The sequence below is a fragment of the Microtus pennsylvanicus genome, chromosome 15 (assembly GCF_037038515.1).
Source record: "Microtus pennsylvanicus isolate mMicPen1 chromosome 15, mMicPen1.hap1, whole genome shotgun sequence".
Classification (NCBI taxonomy): Eukaryota; Metazoa; Chordata; class Mammalia; order Rodentia; family Cricetidae; genus Microtus; species Microtus pennsylvanicus.
The window spans coordinates 9060789-9080412 of NC_134593.1; the positions used below are offsets into that span (position 1 = coordinate 9060789).

General features: G+C 40.9%; 1 protein-coding gene across 11 annotated transcripts in view; it reads right to left on the minus strand.

The window, feature by feature from the left end:
- Positions 1-19624, minus strand: part of Ktn1 (kinectin 1) — a 102166-nt gene that overhangs the window by 66038 nt on the left and 16504 nt on the right. For 10 of the 11 annotated variants that reach the window (XM_075949732.1, XM_075949729.1, XM_075949728.1 and 7 more), the window contains exons 2-7: positions 17175-17727; positions 13300-13437; positions 10645-10815; positions 7513-7643; positions 2904-3020; positions 805-945 (exon numbers count right to left, since the gene is read on the minus strand). In XM_075949732.1, coding sequence (XP_075805847.1) covers positions 805-945; positions 2904-3020; positions 7513-7643; positions 10645-10815; positions 13300-13437; positions 17175-17697 — 1221 coding nt within the window. In that variant the 5' untranslated portion in view covers positions 17698-17727. The remainder of the gene's footprint in view (positions 1-804; positions 946-2903; positions 3021-7512; positions 7644-10644; positions 10816-13299; positions 13438-17174; positions 17728-19624) is intronic. The other variant, XM_075949731.1, reaches the window with a different exon arrangement.

Here is a 19624-nt window from a genome sequence, read left to right on the forward strand (position 1 = left end):
AATAAGAAACAAGCGTACATCAAGTTTCAAAAGCAAGACTTCTCACACCCAACACAGAAGCACTTGGTGCTCTTGTAGAGGACGCAAGAGGATCCCCAGCACTTGCAAGGCAGTTCTCAACCATTTGCAATTCTAGGGGATCCCATTCTCTCTTCTGACCTTTGAGGCCACTAGTCATGCATGTGGTACATATATATTAAATGCAGGCAAACATTCATACACATAAGATACAAAAATAGATATTTTTTAAAAGATCACATTTAAAAAAAAACAAACTATGACTATCTTCAGGCATTGGGGAACTCTTTAAATAGGTCCATACTTATTTCTATATCTTTTCTTCATTCCAACCTTGGCTCTCAACTCTTTAAAAATGCATTTCTCACAAGGTTCTGGGTTCCCAAAATAGAGCCAATGAATGGTCTGAGTTGAGAATAAAGAATTACACCAAGTAACTCTTACAGCCTTTCCCCATTCCTTCAGTCTCTCTTGACAAAGTTAATTCCGAAGACTCAACACAGTCTGAATACTGTGTCTAAAAACTCTTCTCTCTACTATCAACACTGTCCCACCTTCCCTCCTCCACTGCGGCAAAGCACCCGGTGCTCACCTCTACTGCAATGGAGTATTTCCCTATCAGGTTCCAGCCTTCCTACTTACCTCCATACAAAACACTTACTTTAGCATGAAGAGTGAGTTTAACTCGCCACTCTATGTCAATGCCCACCCCGTACAAGGCACTTAAAAGTTTATGAATTAAATGGACAGAAATATTTCCTCTTACTTTCGAAGACTTCAACATACCTTCATTTGCATCTGCTGAGCATCCTGGTAACTGACGTGCATTTTGTTTTGAAATATATTATGTTCCTTTTCTAGTGTTCCAATCCGATCTTTCATCCTTGCTATAACTACACTGCTTCTTTCTTTCTCTGTCATCAATTCCTAGAATAGAAAATCAGAAAAGAATTTATGAAGAACTTGTTATGAAAAAGGTATTATAACACTATCAAAGATGCAATGTTTTAAGAGTATCAAACTCGTGAATGCTCAATCAGAGCTTGGGCACAAAGCAGAGTTGGGATTGAAAACCAAGAAACCAGGAGTCTTCTGTATCTCCCCACTCTTCCCAACTCCTTCATAGTACAGACACTCATTAGTGTGCTTCTATTTCAAATGCACTTTCTGATTTACTAATTAAAGATTGTAAACCTAAAATAAACCCTAAAAAATATAATTTAAGGCAAAATAGTGATTGTTTGTTCCTCTCCTTTGAAGTTCAGTGAAAGACCGGGAAGGATACTAGAAGGGGAAACCAAGGGAGGCCTCTCTTTGGACAGTGTATGTCTACAGCAGAAAAGAGATGTGAAAACAGCTAAGTAAGGAAGCAAAAGCAAGTTTAGTTACCTGAAGGTATGACTAGAGTCCAGCTTTAAGAAACTGGGGCAAAACTTAAGTTTTCATAAAATTTATGAAGCTATTTATATACTTCACTTCATTTTTAAGACATATTTAAAAGCTGTTATATCAACATACAATACACATAAAAATTTCTTTTTAAAGAACTACACTAAGCCGGGAGGTGGTGCCACACACTTTTAATCCCAGCACTTGGGAGGCAGGTAAGACTCTGAATTTGAGGCAAGGCTGGTCTAAGTTCCAGGACAGCCAGAGCCGTTACACAGAGAACCCTGTCTCCAAAAAAAAAAAAAAAAATTACACTAAATGTATTTACACAAAAGCACCATACTAAAGCCAGGTAGGTGGCGCACACATCTATAATCCCAGCATATGGAAGTGGAGTCAGGAGATCAAGAGTTCAAGGTTATTCTCAGCTATAGAGCCAGTTTTAGCTAAGACTGTCCAAAAATAAAACAGAAAAAAAAGTACTGCACTTTATTTAACTCCACATAAAATATGGTGCTCAAAAGCATTATTAAGTTTTATTTAAAGGTAATTAAGTCAGATTTATTTTTCACCAGCTATTTAACTGGTGTGGGATGCCCCTCTGTATGCTATGAATATGTTTTATTACCATTGGTTAATAAAGATGCTGCTTTAACATGTAATGGAAAAATATAGATAGATGGGAAAACTAAACTGAATGAAGGGAGAAAGAAGGCAGAGTCAGGCAGACTCCACATAGCTGCCAAAAAAGAAAGATGCCACAAGCCTGTCCCCAAAGAAATAAGACATGTAGAAAATGAGGCAATGTCATGGCCACATGGCAATACATAAACTAATAGAAATGGGTTAATTTAAGATGTAGGAGCTAGTTAGGAATATGCCTGAGCCATTGGCCAAACAGTGTTGTAATTAATATAGTTTCTGCATGATTATTCAGCTCGGGTGTCTGGGAAAGGAAAAAGCAGTCTGTTTACATGTACACATCCCCAGTATACAGGATGATTAGTCACTAAAAACAGCTCAGTGGGATGGAGAAATAATTAGCCATTAAAGGCTGGGCTCATAACCAAAATGTCAAAAAGTAACTTATCTATTTTTTTAAACTTAAATCAACAGTATTAAATGATATTCACATCAAACTATATTAAAGCTCAGTATAAGGAAGCAAGCTTACAGACTCTATGCTTCCACTGACTTCTCATTAGTCAGAAGCACACAAAGGCTTTACACTGTCAAGTGGGTGGTGAAGAGATGGCACATGCCAGGTCGGGGCGCACGCCTTTAATCCCAGCACTTGGGAGGCAGAGGTAAGCAGATCTCTGGGAATTCAAGGCCAGCCTGGTCTACAAGACCTAGTTCCAGGACAGGCTCCAAAGCAACAGAGAAACCTTGCGTGTGTGTGTGGGGGGAGGGGTTACATCAAGGGTTGTGGGTGCTCTTTAAGATCTCACTGCTCTGACTCAGGAAGCTCAGCCCTTAACTAAGAATGTCTTCACCTGCGTTAACTGCTTACAGCGCTCCTTTGTGGCAGCAGCGTCCTCTTTCACGGCAGAGAGCAGCCTTTCCTTTTCCTGAAGCTGATGCACAAGAGAACTCAATTCTCCTTTATTCGACTGTAATTGGAAATCAATACAGAATGAGTAAGTTAACACTGACCCACTGAAAACTGAGAGTGAGCTATCTGGCATCAGAGCCCTTGGGTCAATGGGAAGGACAACATCTAAAATAGAATGACTCCTAAATACCAGTCAGTCACTCCAATAGTGCATATTCTAACACAGGGCATACCCTAAAATTAGTAGAGTACAATTAGAGTAGAAACATATTTTAACAAAGAAGTATACACTTACAAGCCCAAAAGTCAAAAACAGCAAATTTCCCTCCTTATTTTTCCAGAAGATTAAGAGACTATGAAATCAAATGTGACCTCTCACCATAAAGCAATCATGTGCCCTCCCAAAGCCTAGTAAAGAAAAGACAGGCTGTAGGAATATTATTTTAGGGTGTGTGACTTTTGTTATTCTGCATTTGTTTAACTCTGTGAAGCTGTGATTCTTTGCCTGTCTAAAACACCTGATGGTCTAATAAAGAGCGGAATGGTCAATAGCAAGGAAGGAGCAAAGATAGGCAGGGCTGGTGGGCAGAGAGGATGAATCGGAGAAATCTGAAAGAGAAAAGGAGCAATGAGGAGGACTTCAGGGGCCAGTCACCCAAATACACAGACAGATATGGGGTAAGAACTAGTAAATAAAAGGTATAGAGAGATGGAAAAAGAGAAAAGCCCCAAGGCCAAAGATAGAGGAGATAATTTAAGAGAAGCTGGCAAGAAACAAGCCAAGCTAAGGCCAGGCATTCAAAACTAAGAATAAGCCTCTGTGTGTGATTTATTGGGGAGCTGGGTGGTGGGCCCCCAAAATGCCAAAAGACTAAAATGCCAACTACAACAGACAGAGCAGGGCAGATCAAACACAGTGCTCAACAACTCTCATCACAACACGCCCAGATGCCACCAGTGCCCAGTTCTCTGACATCAACAGGCACTATTCCCAATAGAAGGGGAAAAAAGCAAAACCAGAATGTCCCATTTGACATGAGGAAGAAATTTATATCGTAGTTCTTTTTTAAAAGATAATTGAATATGTAAATGAAAAAAATGTTAATTTTACTTTTTATTTATTTCTATCAGCAATGGATACTGAACCTGAATGCCAGTGTGTCCTTTTCTGCCTGTTTACAACCAGACCACCAAACAATGTTACTTTTATTTCCACTCTGAGTTTTACCATCAAATGTTCTCCTTAATAACTACTTAACTTCTAGCTAGGCCTACCTAAACTAAAAAAATCAAAGGTACTCTGACTTGTCATTCAGTCTTTAAGACTTCAAAAGTGCTTCATATAAAATAACTATCTTCACATGTCAGCAGCAACATCCTTAATAAGACAGACACTTAAAAGCAGTTGATTGTAACTTTAAGGACAGTAATTTTAAACAGCAAGGTAGTAATGTCACCTGAAATCACTCATGTGCTACAAACTTCCCACATCCCACAAATAACTAAAACCTCTTCAGAAACATTTACCCATCTACAATAAAAATGAATCAAAGAACAAATTCTTTAACCAAGAATACCAAGAAAGCTGAACAGTGGTGGTGCACACTTTTGATCAACACTCAAGAGGCTGAGGCAGGTGCATCTCCAAGTTTGGGCCAGCCTGGTCTACAAAGTGAGTTCCAGGACAGCCGGGGTTACACTAAGAAACCCTGTCAGGAAAAACAAAAAACTAAAAGAATACCAAGAAGTTCACTGCAATGGAACAATCTGAGTTTAGATTCAAAGTAACTTATATTTGTTGATTGTCTTAAACACGTCACTTACACTAGACTACTGTTAGTACAACCACACAGTCTAGGTAGCATACTACATGTATGTATTATGTATGCATGTTTGTATATAGCTAGCACACTAAAATGTAAGATGTCAGATTTGCTAGATGCACTGTTCACATACCCAGAAGTACGGACAGGTTTGCAAGGCTGTGACAAAAAACCCTCCATAGTTTCTGACAGAACAGCAATCGAATATTAGCACTCAAGTTAGGCACACATGAGAAAGTGACATTGGCAAGGAGGGGAGAGACTGCTGTGCTGGAAGAGTCAAAGAGCTGGTTCAAGTACCATGCAATGGGTGCTAAGAAAAATGTCACTAAACACAACTACAAAGAAAAAAGATGCATAAATCTCACTCTGAAGGGGAAACAGAGCAGACAATGCTAGTGGAAGGGGCTGGAAGGGAGAGTGGGGATGGGAACAGGAGGGATCAGGTAAGGGAAGGATGGAGGGAGAGAGCACTGGGAGAGAACTGGAATCAGGAGGCATCTCTGGGATGAGCTAGAAACCTAGAGCAACAGAAATCCAGGCAAGACTTCTAGTGGAGGGACTGGGACACTAACGCAGCCACAAGCCCTTTGACCTACAATTTGTCCTGCCTGCAAGATGTGGTAAACAAGGCGCAGAAATTGTGGGAATGGCCTACTAATGACTGGCCCACCTGGAGGCCCATACCCTGAGAAGGAACCCACCCCTGAGGGTCAGGACCCAGAGACTGGACAGCCCAGAGACCTAGGATAGAAGCAAACACAACTGGAAGAAAAAAAAAAGTCAAGGAAATGATTCCTAATGATATTCTGCTATACTCCCAGATTGATGCCTAGCCCAAATGTTATCAAAGAGGCTTTCACCCAGCAACTGATGGAAACAGATGCAGAGATCCAAAGCCAAACATTAAGTGGAACTCAGGGAATTCTGTGGAAGATGGGGTTAAGGACACCACAAGAAAACCCACAGGACCAACTAACCTGGGCTCACAGAGACTGAACCAACCATCAGGGAGCTTGCATGGGACTGACCGTGGTCCTCTGCATGTGTGTTACAACTTGGCCTTCTCATGAGACTCTTAACAGTGAGAGTAGGGGCTGTCTCTGACTCTGCTGCCTGCTTCTAGGCAGATTCCTCCTACCAGATTGCCTTATCCAGCCTTGATAGAAGAGGTGCCTAGTCTCACTGCAACTTGACATACAATGGTTGGCTGATATCCATGGGAGGGGGTGGGTGGGAAGAGAAGCTAAAGGGGAAACTTTGGGATGTAAAAGCAAACAAGCATTCTCAAGGAAAATAAAGTTTAAAAAACATAAATTTCAAAAATAACAAAGGAGAAACACTGCAGGGGAAAATAAGAAATAAAAAAGTCATTTTAAAAAAGTGTACAAGTCTACATGCAGAAAAAAGTAAAAATGGGGTTTTAAACGATGAGTAAGTAACCTGGTTTTCCTCTTGCAGATAACCTCATAGATACACAGAAAAACAGACGAAAGGTCTAAGAAAATACTAGCTAGATGATGCAGGTGACAGGGGATAACTCCCACTGGCATGTTCTTCCAGATAAAACCCAAGTGGGTTTAAAAGCCAGCTAAGTGGGTAGATGTGTGAGTGTACATGACTGAAAGTAAGGAAAACTAAGTCAACCACAGGACACTGAACCCCAGAACGCCGGGTCATCTTTGATACAAGTTAATAGCTGCGAACCTGCCACTTTTTCCGTACGACACAGCATACACAACAGTATAGTGAGCATGGACCATAAACGCAATGTTGGTTGCAAGGGTTTTGTTTTGGAGGTTTTTTATTTTACATTTTTTGTTAGTCGCAGCAGTGTAGACTGTCTAAGTGGGGGAGGGGCGTTACACAAAAGTGTAGAGGTCATCAGATGATACTTCTCAGGACGGTCATCAACCTTGTTTGTTTGAGGCAGGGTCTCTCCCTTAGTCCTAGGGCTCAAAGACTCAGCCAGGCTGGCCAGCTGGCAAACTAGTGAACACGGCAAATCCTCCACAGGGACCTCCTGTCTCTGGCTCCCTGGCACTAAGCCTGTAAGGACATGCCACACATTCAGTACTTAACATAAGTCCTAGCGATGAGAGACTGGGCACTAACCGTTTATTAAATGATCGTGGTTTCCATGTACCCAGGGATGGGTTCTAGAAATCATACTCAGACTCTACGCTTATGCATCAGCACTTTACAGACTAAGACACCTGCCCAGCCCAAAACCATGTGTTCTTGAAGAGAAACGAGAGAGAGAGAAAGAGAGAGAGAGAGAGAGAGAGAGAGAGAGAGAGAGAGAGAGAGAGAGAGAGAGATGCTCTAGCACTGAACGAAAGGTCCTAGGGTCTTTCCAATGTGAAATCTTGGATCACAAAAGTATTATCTGTTTTCTATCTAGAAATCACCTGATGCTGACTTCATCAGGACTTCTAGTTAAAGCAAAGCAGGATCCAACTTAAGAGCCAAGTGACTTCAAAGTCATAAAAATCTTGCCTATTTTTAAGCAATTGGCTTTTGTGAAAGCAGCAGATGACTCAAAGGCTGCTTGACTTAAACAAGTGCATAAATTATGCATAAATTAGAATAGATACGTGAAATGATTTCTAAAGCATTCCTGAACATTTAGATGTGACTATAAGGGCATTAAAAACAGAAATATCAAATAATTACTATAGCAGCTCTCATTTGGAAAACTGTGCCATGATAGAAAGCTATGCTTACCTGCTTTAAAGCATCTTTTACGGCACCAGACTTCTCCTTCAGCAGGTCTACAACACAAAGAGCCTCATCGTCAGAAAACACCATGGTCTTCAGGGACAGAAGGAAATCTTTAAACTTCACTTCAGCATTTTCTTAATCAAAACACAAAAGGAGGAGAAAGTTAGCAGTAGAGACCCAACCCAAGCAATACTATGAGCAAAGGTAAACATAAAAAAATTCCTGAATAACCACAAGAAAATGGACTTTTCAGGTCAAGTAACAATAGATACTTTAGTCAAGAGGGAAAGCAAGTGTTTATCATCTGCACCTAGGAAAAGTTACATCAGCTAAAAGTTTTCCCAGACTGCAGGATACTAAATCGCCAGTATGTTCTCGCTTTTTATTCTATTTATTTGTTTATTCAGGAGGGGAGCAAACATGAGCAATTCAGAAGACAACTTGCTTGAGGTTCTATCCTTCCACCATGTTTGAATCCCAAGGCTTGAACTCAGGTCACCAGGCTTGACAAACAAACACCTTTACCTACTGAGGAATTCTACTAGTACTACCTCACTTTTAAAAACATTTAGGCATTTAGTATGCGCCAGCACTTGCACCAGGTCTAGTCACAGTATCCTCATTTAGTACACGCCAGCATCTGTACCAGACATAGTCACAGTATCCTCATTTAGTACACACCAGCACTTGCACCAGGTCTAGTCACAGTATCCTCATTTAGTACACGCCAGCATCTGTACCAGACATAGTCACAGTATCCTCATTTAGTACACGCCAGCATCTGTACCAGGCATAGTCACAGTATCCTCATTTAGTACACGCCAGCATCTGTACCAGACATAGTCACAGTATCCTCATTTAGTACACACCAGCATCTGTACCAGGCATAGTCACAGTATCCTCATTTAGTACACGCCAGCATCTGTACCAGGCATAGTCACAGTATCCTCATTTAGTACACGCCAGCATCTGTACCAGGCATAGTCACAGTATCCTCATTTAGTACACGCCAGCATCTGTACCAGGCATAGTCACAGTATCCTCATTTAGTACACGCCAGCATCTGTACCAGACATAGTCACAGTATCCTCATTTAGTACACGCCAGCATCTGTACCAGACATAGTCACAGTATCCTCACTTAGTACACGCCAGCATCTGTACCAGACATAGTCACAGTATCCTCACTTAGTACACGCCAGCATCTGTACCAGACATAGTCACAGTATCCTCATTTAGTACACACCAGCATCTGTACCAGACATAGTCACAGTATCCTCATTTAGTACACGCCAGCATCTGTACCAGACATAGTCACAGTATCCTCATTTAGTACACGCCAGCATCTACCAGGTCTAGTCACAGTATCCTCATTTAGTACACGCCAGCACTTGCACCAGGTCTAGTCACAGTATCCTCATTTAGTACACGCCAGCATCTGTACCAGACATAGTCACAGTATCCTCATTTAGTACACGCCAGCATCTGTACCAGGCATAGTCACAGTATCCTCATTTAACTCTAATAGCTGTGACTTTGTAAACCAAATTCCACTGATGAGAAATAAGTCTAAGATAATTATAAGAAGGCAATCTACATCTAAAGAGATCTAATATATACAAATATATATTAAAACATTGTATGCAGTAATGTCTCCTGGGTTTGCCTGTTCTAATTTCCCTAGGACTCCATGTTAAGCAACAAATTCCCTTTCTTCAAGAAACTTCTACCCGAGACCCAAAGCAACCAGTCTAAGCCTCTTACACATCAGCTGCACTACTTGTTTAAATAATAATTGTGTGCATATGTGTAATGAAGAGTAAATGAAAACTCTGCATTTCCTACTTAATTTTGATATAAACTTAAAACTGATCTTAAATATATAGAGACCATATCTCTTTATGTAGCCCCTGTTGGTCGTTCTTACTATCTAGAGTATTGAAAGGAATGTGCCCAACTAACACAGTCTATTAGGGGCTGGAGAGATGGCTCAGTAGTTAAGAGCAATGGCTATTCTTCCAGAGGACCCAGGGTCCATTCCCAGCACCCACACACAGGCTCACAGCTATCTATAACAGTCCCAGATCACACACCCTCTTCAGGGAAGGAAGTCAGCACAAATGTCTCTTACTGTCTTGTTCCCCATGGCTTGCTCAGTCTACTTTCTTATATAACGAAGGGCCCCCCTCCTGGGGTGTCGCTGCCCACAGAAAGCTAGACCTGCCCACGTCCATCAGGAAAATGCCCCACAGACTCGCCTACAGGCCAATCTGATGGAGGAAGTACCTTCTCAACTGAGGAACCCTCTTCCTAAATGACCCCAGCTTGTACACAAGTGTCAAAACAGACAAACAAAGACCACAGCAGAGGCCTGGAAGAAACACAGAGGCTTTACAGCACACACCAGTTCCTCTGCTCTTACAGACACAATGGTCTAGTGACAGAAGACGAGGAACTGGTGCTTTCCCGCTGTCATTTCCCAGAATGTTCTCTAGATTATGATGTTAGAATGCTTGATTTTTTTTTAATCAGGTTTCAGTTACCAACTTGAGGTTTCATTTCTTTAGTACTAAATGAATTTTGGCTTAGGATTAGGACGGAATTCCCAATATTTCTGAAATGGCCCTAAATAAATATACTTCTGCCATTTTGTACTACATATTTATATGAAGCCACATTCTCAGCATAGAGAATTTTAAAATCAAAATATCAACCAATTCAGAAAGATACAGATGTCCTGCAATACCAAATATTTAACATTTAAGAATAACATAAATCTTTATGTAAAAATAAACAAACATATCCATCTCCTTAAAACACAAATTTCCTTTCAGCTTTAACCAATGGTAAACTTGTATGTATACCAAAGAATTGTGGAAACAAATTCCTTTGACTTATTAACAGTAAATGTTTCGTTGGCATACCAGTTTTATATACCTACGATTGCAAAAAAAAAATCTCTCAAGAAAAAGATGGTCAGATACTTAAAAGTTAAAAAATCCTGAACTAGATAGAAGTCTTTTACTTCAATGTTTGCTAGTCTTTTCCAATTTTCTGAGCCTATAAGAAAATGCATACCAGTCCAAGCCTCAAAATCCTAATTTTATAATGTAACAGAACACATTTCTCATACTACCTTTGTCAGTTTCAATCTTCAGCTTTTTAGGTCCAGATTTATGGATCCCTTCCACATGGTCTGGTTTAATCATATCAATAATTTCTCTCTTGTCCATCACAAGATTTGAGTTAGCATTATCCATCGAAGGAATGGAAGTAGTTGCATGAATAAGGGGCTCATCTACCAAGACTGTAATTTAAGTCATAAGATCATAATTACTAAGTTGTTATAACAGAGTAAACAATACACAGCACAAGTAAATTTAATTGCAAATGCGGTGATTCTAAAATCTTTACTATTAGCTCAATTTTGTTTCAAATTCCCACTTCATCATTTAATATGACTTTGAGAGTAACACCTTAAAATTCTTAAGTCATTCAAGTCATCTTAAAATGGGGGATATCAGTCGGGCGGTGGTGGCGCCCGCCTTTAATCCCAGTACTCAGGAGGCAGAGGCAGGAGGATCTCTGTGAGTTCGAGGCCAGCCAGGACAGGCTCCAAAGCTACAGAGAAACCCTGTCTTGAAAAAAAGAAAGAAGGAAGGAAGGAAGGAAGGAAGGAAGGAAGGAAGGAAGGAAGGAAGGAAGGAAGGAAGGCAGGCAGGCAGGCAGGCAGGCAGGCAGGCAGGCAGGCAGGCAGGCAGGCAGGCAGGCAGGCAAATAAAAGGGGGAGGATGGATGACATCTTCTCTGATAATATTGAAAACTTTTTACATCTACCCTTTAGCTAACTCTTGTTTAATCTTTCTAAACTTGTCTTCTAAGATGAGATCTCACTGTATAGCCCAGGATAACCCTGAATGCGGGATCCTCACGCCTCAAGCTTCTAAGAGATGAAATTATAAATTTACTACAATGCCAACCACTTCTGTCGGAGCAGAAGCTAACCTTTTCCATCATTAGTGCTCTTGGGCAGTTCATTTTTATCTACAGTGATGAATTACTCTTATAAAAGGCACTGACCACTATCAAGCCCGGGGTGGCTCTAATGATTCCCTAGGCAGTATGCACGTCCGTGCCCTGGATTTAGTAGTGCTGGGGATTAAACCCATAACGTTCTGCATGCTTGCCAACCCAGAAGTGAATGAAGTTTCTTTCCTACGCTAGGTACAAAATCAGTCATTTATGTTTACAGATAGCGTCTCATTTTAAGGTCATATTAATTTCTATGGCACACCCTACTATATGTATCAAGACTAGAAAAAAGGCTAGTGTGCATGCCTTTAATCCCAGCACTCAGGAGGCACAGACAGAATCTTGACTTTGAGGCCAACCTGGTCTACACAGTGTGTTCCAGAAAAGACAAGGATATACAGAAAGGTCCTGTCTGGGGGGGGGGGGGGGGGTGAGATGGAGGGTAGCTTGATAATCTTAGTCCCAAACTTCATGAGAAACTCAGCAAAGAATCTGACTAGTACCTTGTTTAGAGAGAACAAGTATTTGTACCCAGATGAAAACCTTGATACATTCCGGTACAATCCAACTTTCAGGGCACGAGGATGATCTCAGTGGCCATGCACTTCTAGCATGCGTAAGGCCTGGGTTTACTCTTATACAGCCTTCCCCATAAGGACTTTGTATTAATAATTCTTATCTCTTATTTTAAGTTAGTGAAGTTTAACTGTATCAAAATATCCAGGTAATATTGTCTCATAACTTATGTGTGAAACATCATAATTTTAATGTACATGAAATTTCATCATTTCTCTTTCCAAACCCTGTCTTCTAGCACTGAGTAATATGACAGCCTAATACCATTTGTAAACACTGCTATGTGATCACCGTAAACCCAATAATCAAGCTTTCTCTGGAAAGTTCTGCAATCTAAGATTGCTTTGTCACTTCTAACTGGATGCCTACCATAAACCCATGCAAATCTGTAGGACAGAATAAGAAATGCAGGGTAACACTAGGTCTAACACATGTGGATTATAATTTTCAAATGATATTAAAAAAAGCATGAATATTGCACGTATTCTCTCATCTGCAAAAACTAACTACCTTGAAAACAGAAGCATGACTATGCAGGAAGAGCACAGCCCAGAGGAGAAAGGAGGGGCATTGGGAAGGAAAGATGGTAAGGCTCAAAATGACCTATGTGTGAACACCTCACAGCACACATGTCACATTAAAGCCCATTCCTGGAGCTGGGGATGCAGCTCGGTTAGCACAGTGCTCATCTAACACACAAAAGCCCTGGGTTCAATTCTCAGCATCACACAGAATCCAGACGAGTAAGGTGAACTTAGCACTGGGGAGCTGCAGACAGGAGAATCAAAGTTCAAAAGTCCCCCTAAACTACACCTGGGTCAGCAGACAACCTGAACATGAGGCAGTCTCAAAACAAATAACTTTAAAAAATTGTTAGTGTATCCAATTAACAGGTTAATAATTGTAACAAAAATAAAATGTTTGGAAAAAATTTAAGTATAAACATTTGGGGAATATTTTTACTCTATATAGCTCGTATATACTGTTATTTTTCAAAACCAAAAATGATTACTTAAACACAAGCATTCTTAGCACATCTGTAAAGCAAGGCAAGCTATACAGTGAAAATCACTTTAGACTTGCACTAGAATTCCAGTGGCTACAAAACAGGAGCAGTCTCCGGAGCTACGACCCACACTTCTCTACAGTTAGCATTCCTAAGATGCTCATCCGCACATCTCACCATTTTCTGTCTTTTGCTTCTTTGACACACCTTTCTTCTTTCCCAGCCCACCTTCCGGTTTAGTCTCATGAGGGAACAGTGACATGTCTTGCTTTTTTGAAGGTGTCATCAGTATTTCCACATTTTTATCTTGGTCATCTTCAGTAAACATAAGTGGGAGAAAAATCATAGCAAACAATGAACACAGCAGAAAACAAGAAATTATTAAAAATTCCCAGCATGCTTTACTACAAAAAGCTTAATCTCATATTCAATCTCTCTTACCAAAACTTTCCCTTCCAACTTTCTTACTCTCCAGTATCAAATCCTTACTACACTGGCCCTTTCTTCTCACTTCAGAGCCATTCCCAGCCCTTCTCACCCCACAGTACAGTCAATTATAATTTGAAAGTTGAAAACCTTCCCTACCACTGCCAATTTCCACCTTCCATATCCATTCCCATGGACAAAATAACAGCCTGTGCTTTCTTTCTACAGACCACTAACTGCACCTTAATTTTTATCTCTCCCATTCCAATAAAGGATTAACTAAAATCTGACTCCCAAATTTTACTACAATTAAAAAAAAATTAAGCTCCCCAATTCTCTTCTTACTTTCCTTCCGAGTGTCCTTTGTGAACTGCTTCAAAGGAACACCTCACATGCTGGTGTTCATCACACTGAACGACTATGCCCACGACTTCAACTACTACCTTCACACTCTGGCATCTAAGCCTGCATTGTGCCTGCGTGGAGACACAGCAACAGCATTTTCCCCCCTCTCACCTCCAGGCTCTCCAACACTCCTTCCCTCAGGGCTAAGAACCATGTGCCTACTCACAAACTGGGAACGTTTCTTTATTCTGAGGACCGCCCCATGCTGCAGCACCACAACCATGAGCGTTTGTATCGACCACTGTGACAGCTGGTCACAAACACACAAGTGGCTGTGATCAAAATAGTTTTATGGGACCTGAAGCCTAGCTGATAATTTCTACATTTCTCCAAGTATCATTTTTTGATTCTTTTCTGCAATCATTTAAAACAAAAAAAATCTATTCTTGCAACAAAAGTCAAGATGACTTAGCTCACAGACTTAGGCCTGCTAAACCTATTCTAACTTAGACTCAATCAGCTTTGAGCCTATCTTCTTTCACACCTCTCTCTCTCTCTCTCTCTCTCTCTCTCTCTCTCTCTCTCTCTCTCTCTCTCTCTCCCCCCGAAATAAGGTTGATCATTCTCTACATCCGAGCCTTTTGGCACTACCACAATCTGGTCCCATGACCTAGCTCTGGAATACTGTCTGAACAGTCTTTCTGCCCATATGAAAATGCCTCTGAAATATGTTCTTAGAAATTCTGTCCAAGAATTCTAAAATCTAAATCTAATCAGGGACTAGAGAGATGGCTCAGCAGTTATGAATTCTGCAAAGGACCTGGTTCAATCACCAGGAGCTGCATCATGGTAGCTCACAATCATCTGTAAAACTCCAGTTCCAGAAAATCTGACACACTTCAGGCACCAGGAACGCAACTGGCACACAAATATACATGTAGGTAAACACTCAGATACATGTAAAATAAATTCTTAAAAATATGCATATAGTTCTTTAAATATACTTACATTATATAAATCAAATGCAATCTAACATTGCGCAACTCATTGTTCCCCTACAATGTACACGAAAGATGGATTCATAGATGGATGGAAGGATGATGGATGACAGCAAAATTAAAAAACTGACTATATTAACCTGACCGAAAACTCTAATAGTAATTAATGTAAGCCCTACTTTCTGGGGTGTTTACAAAAAACATCACTACCTAAGTATTGTGACCACCTCGACTTTGTCCACTGCACTCTCAAAAGTACTCTACACTCATAGCCAGCGGTGGTGGCGCACGCCTTTAACCCCAGCATTCAGGGAGGGAGAGGCAGGCGGATCTCTATGAGTTTGAGGCCAGCCTGATCTACAAAGCAAGTTCCAGGAAAGCCTAAGATACAGAGAAACTCTATCTCAAAAAAACAAAACAGCTGGGCGCGGTGGTGCATGCCTGTAGTCCCAGCTACTCGGGAGGCTGAGACAGGAGGATCGCTTGAGTCCAGGAGTTCTGGGCTGTAGTGTGCTATGCCGATCGGGTGTCCGCACTAAGTTCGGCATCAATATGGTGACCTCCCGGGAGCGGGGGACCACCAGGTTGCCTAAGGAGGGGTGAACCGGCCCAGGTCGGAAACGGAGCAGGTCAAAACTCCCGTGCTGATCAGTAGTGGGATCGCGCCTGTGAATAGCCACTGCACTCCAGCCTGGGCAACATAGCGAGACCCCGCTTCCCACAGGTCAGGGAACCCTGATTGCTCTTCGAGCAGATGAGGGAGGGTGACTTGATCGGGGGAAGGGGGAGGGAAATGGGAGGCGGCTGCGGGGAGGAGGCAGAAATCCTTAATAAATAAATAAATTAAAAAAAAAAGGATGTGATATGGAAAAAAATAAAAAAATAAAATAAAATAAGTTACTAACCTATATAAAAATAAAAGAACAATAAATTCCTGTACTTTATTATGAAATATTTTTTATAGAGTTGCTAAGTGGGTTGAATGTGGGAACAATGATCAGTCTTATTAAATAATTTTATTACAAAAAAACAACAACAACAACAACAAAAGAAAGAAAAGAAAAATACTCTATATTCATGTATCTCTCCTGGGCCCTGAGAAGCAGCTTTCTGTCAATGAAGGGAAAGACCTTCCTCCATAAACTATTTACCCATAAATACCGTTATTTATGTAGGTATCACTATTGCTGACTTCTGTATTTCTTCTACATTATTTCTTCCACACTTCTACCTGGCTCACATATTCTCCTTCCTAAGGCATGCGGTGCTTCCTATTATTTTTCTAGTACCGTATGTGGTCATAGCTGCAAGCAAGTCCTTTAAGTCCAACCTAACCATTAAAACATAAATAAGGCTACACAAAGAATGTCAGTCCCTTCATACAATGCCAACCCTCTGCAGCTGCACACATCAATTGCCATTTCTCAGGAACTGTTCACTGTACACTCGTTCTGACACCCATGGGGGGACAGTTCTAGAAAGCACCACCAATACCAAAGCCTGAGTGCTTAGCCTCCTACAGAAAATGACATGTATTTCACTACAGCCCATGAACTTCTCCTGTATACTTTAAATCTCTCTAGATTACTTATAATAACACATTATAAAAAGTGGACATTATGTAAATAGTTGTTGTAGCATATTATATAGGGAATGATGACAATTTTAAGTTAATACCCACACTGAAAATGGACATTCTTTATGAAATATTTTCACAGAAACAATCTTTTTTCAAGTATTTTGTATCCAATGATTATATAGATACATATATGTGCATACATAAACAAATACGTACTTATATACACAATCACAACTAGCCAGCACTTTCTCAAGCTTTAAAAGTAATGCCTGGCACTGCATGTTCCAAGGGGCCCGCCTTGGAAGTCCTGAGACCCAGATCACCTGATCTTGTTCTGCCACCATGACCTCTTATTCTAGTGTCTACAGCTGGCATATGACTCATCTCTGCAGGCCCAGTGCCTCCAGATATGGAACTGTTTGAAAGCCAAATCAGAAGTGAAAAGCAATGTTTCACCTTTCCAACCCTATCACACTGATTACAAAGTGTTCACTGAAATGTACTGTGAGTAACTACTTAAGTCCCTGAAGTCAGGTGTATCCATTTCCAGCGAGTCTTTACATAGTTCTGGATGTTTAAAGTATTTCTTTAATCACTGCTAATTTCTATTGGCAATTCCTATTAGCCAAAGCAAACAGTTAGGTGAACAATCTGTTTCAGACTCACTAAATGCAATCATGCAATGAGTTAAAAAGATTATGTACCGCTTCCATTTTTAGACTTCTTCTGCCCTGCTTTCTTCTTCAAGGCAGCTGCTTCGGGAGGCGGGGCCGGCGGCTTTGTAACTAGGACGGGCTCTACTTTTTTGCCCGGAGTCTTTGATGCATCACTTTCTTTGATGATCTGTTCCTCAAGTGAAGGTTTTTGTTTCTTTTCCTTCTTCTTTCTTTCCCTAACACTGCTGGACGTTTCAAACATATTCAAAGGAGCAGGTACAAACTGCTCATCCTCCACAACCGAAGCGTTAGATAATTTAAAGTCCCGAGGTACGTTCTCAGAATCAGATTCATGAATGGTCCCATTCTGGATTTCTTTCTTCTTATTCTTTTTCTTTTCTGCCTTCTTTTTATCTGTCTTTGTAGAAATCAGCTTTTGTTCTCTTTTCTGTTTTGCAAGAACTTCATCATATAATGTTTCTTTCATGAAAAGCCAGAAGAAAAGGAAAATGACGGTAATAACCACTGAAGGGATAAGGAAAACAAAGTATGTTGACTCATAAAACTCCATGGTGTTTCTCTTAGCGTGAGCCTGGGAAATCTAAATGGGGGAGGCAAAAAAGACAAGGAAAAATCCCAGTCAGTCAGTTAGAAAAAAAAACTTATAACAACCTGTCCGTTCAATTAGCATTTCAAATCCAATCCAATTTACAAACATAGCCCAAAACAGTAAGCAATAAAAACATGGGCTCTACAACTGAACTATACTAAGAAAGGGAAATGGGTGGTGACCAAAGAATGGAGGTGTCCTTTCCTTCTCAAACCACATGACAAGATCCTAAAAGGGGGAGGAGGGGGAGGGTAGTTCTTCTCCACTGCCCGACAGGGTAGGAGGGGAAAGACAAGTCAGGAGAAATACTGCTAGGAATTCAACCCAGAACATCCCAAATATATGTATGCCATTTACTGTTGTGGACTAATCCTCTGGCACACTGTAAAGATGTGCTGCTCTCACTGGTTTAATAAAGAGCTGACTGAACTATAGCTAGGCAGGAAGAGGTTAGGCAGGCGAGCCAGACTGTTCTGAACGCTGTTCCTGAAGACGAAGGACAGAGCCGACAGCCAGACAGAGAATGGGGAGATGAGGTGACAAGCCATTAGCCCAGTGGCAGCACGTAAGTTAATACATATGTATTAATTCAAGTTGTGAAAGCTAGTTAATAACAAGCATAAGCTTTTGGCCAACCACTTATAACCAATACTAAGTCTCCGGGTGATTACTTGGGAGCTGGCAGGCAGGACAGAATATTCCACCTATAATACACTATACCTCCAGCCTCATTTTAGGTACTTATTTTAATACTTAGAATCCCCCATTTCAGTATATAATATATACTACTTACTACATGTGAAAATAAAGACATATTAGCAATAACCAACATTAAAAGTACCAAACTTTTAGACACTGGCCATGGTGGCACACACTTTTAATCTCAGCACTCGAGAGGCAGAGACAGATGGATCAAGGCCAGCTTGGTCTACAGAGTGAGTTCCAAGACAGCCAGGGCTACAAAGAGAAACCCTGTCTTGAAGAAATAAAAAAAAAATTATAAAAGGAAAAGATGGGGGAGATTAAGACAACTGCTAACAAATGTATTTCTCTAACAACCAGTCTCATGATGCAATGAGATACAGCAAGAAAATGGAAACTGAAGTTAAAAAAAATCACCATGATGTCATATGGTATTGACATTACAAGCACAAAGAAGATGCTTTTCTCAAATCCTCTGATCTTACTCTGATGTGGGAGGGTCTTCTGTTTTGTGTTGATTTCATTGGTTAATAAAGAAACTGCCTTGGCCCTTTGATAGGACAGAAAATTAGGTAGGCGGAGTAAACAGAACAGAATGCTGGGAAGAAGGGAAGTTGGGCAGATACCATGCCTCTCTTCTCCAGGGCAGATGCCATGGAGCCAGCAGCCAGGTCAGACATGCTGAATCTTTCCTGGTAAGCCACCACCTCGTGGTGCTACACAGATTATTAGAAATGGGTTAATCAAGATGTGAGAACTAGCCAATAAGAGGCTAGAACTAATGGGCCAAGCAGTGTTTAAATGAATACAATTTGTGTGTTGTTATTTCGGGGCATAAGCTAGCCGGGCGGCCGGGAGCTGGGTGGCAGGAACACAGCCCGCAGCTCCTTCTACATTTCTTCATGGATGACACAATTCACCATGCACTGCCAGTCTTCTACAAGGCTCTACCTCAGCAGCAGTGCCTGACACCCACTATCTGATGACTCGGTGCTGCAGTGCTGCGTGAAGGAGTACTCTCATTACCTGGCCACATCTGCCTTGAACACAGACATCATAGGCCTCACCTCCTGGAGTTTCTGCAGAACTTAAACTCAAAGTAAAAGTGATGTGGGAGTTTAGATTCTAGATATCAGTATTCCCATATATATGTCTATGCTACATTTATTCTTTCTGTTTTTTGTAG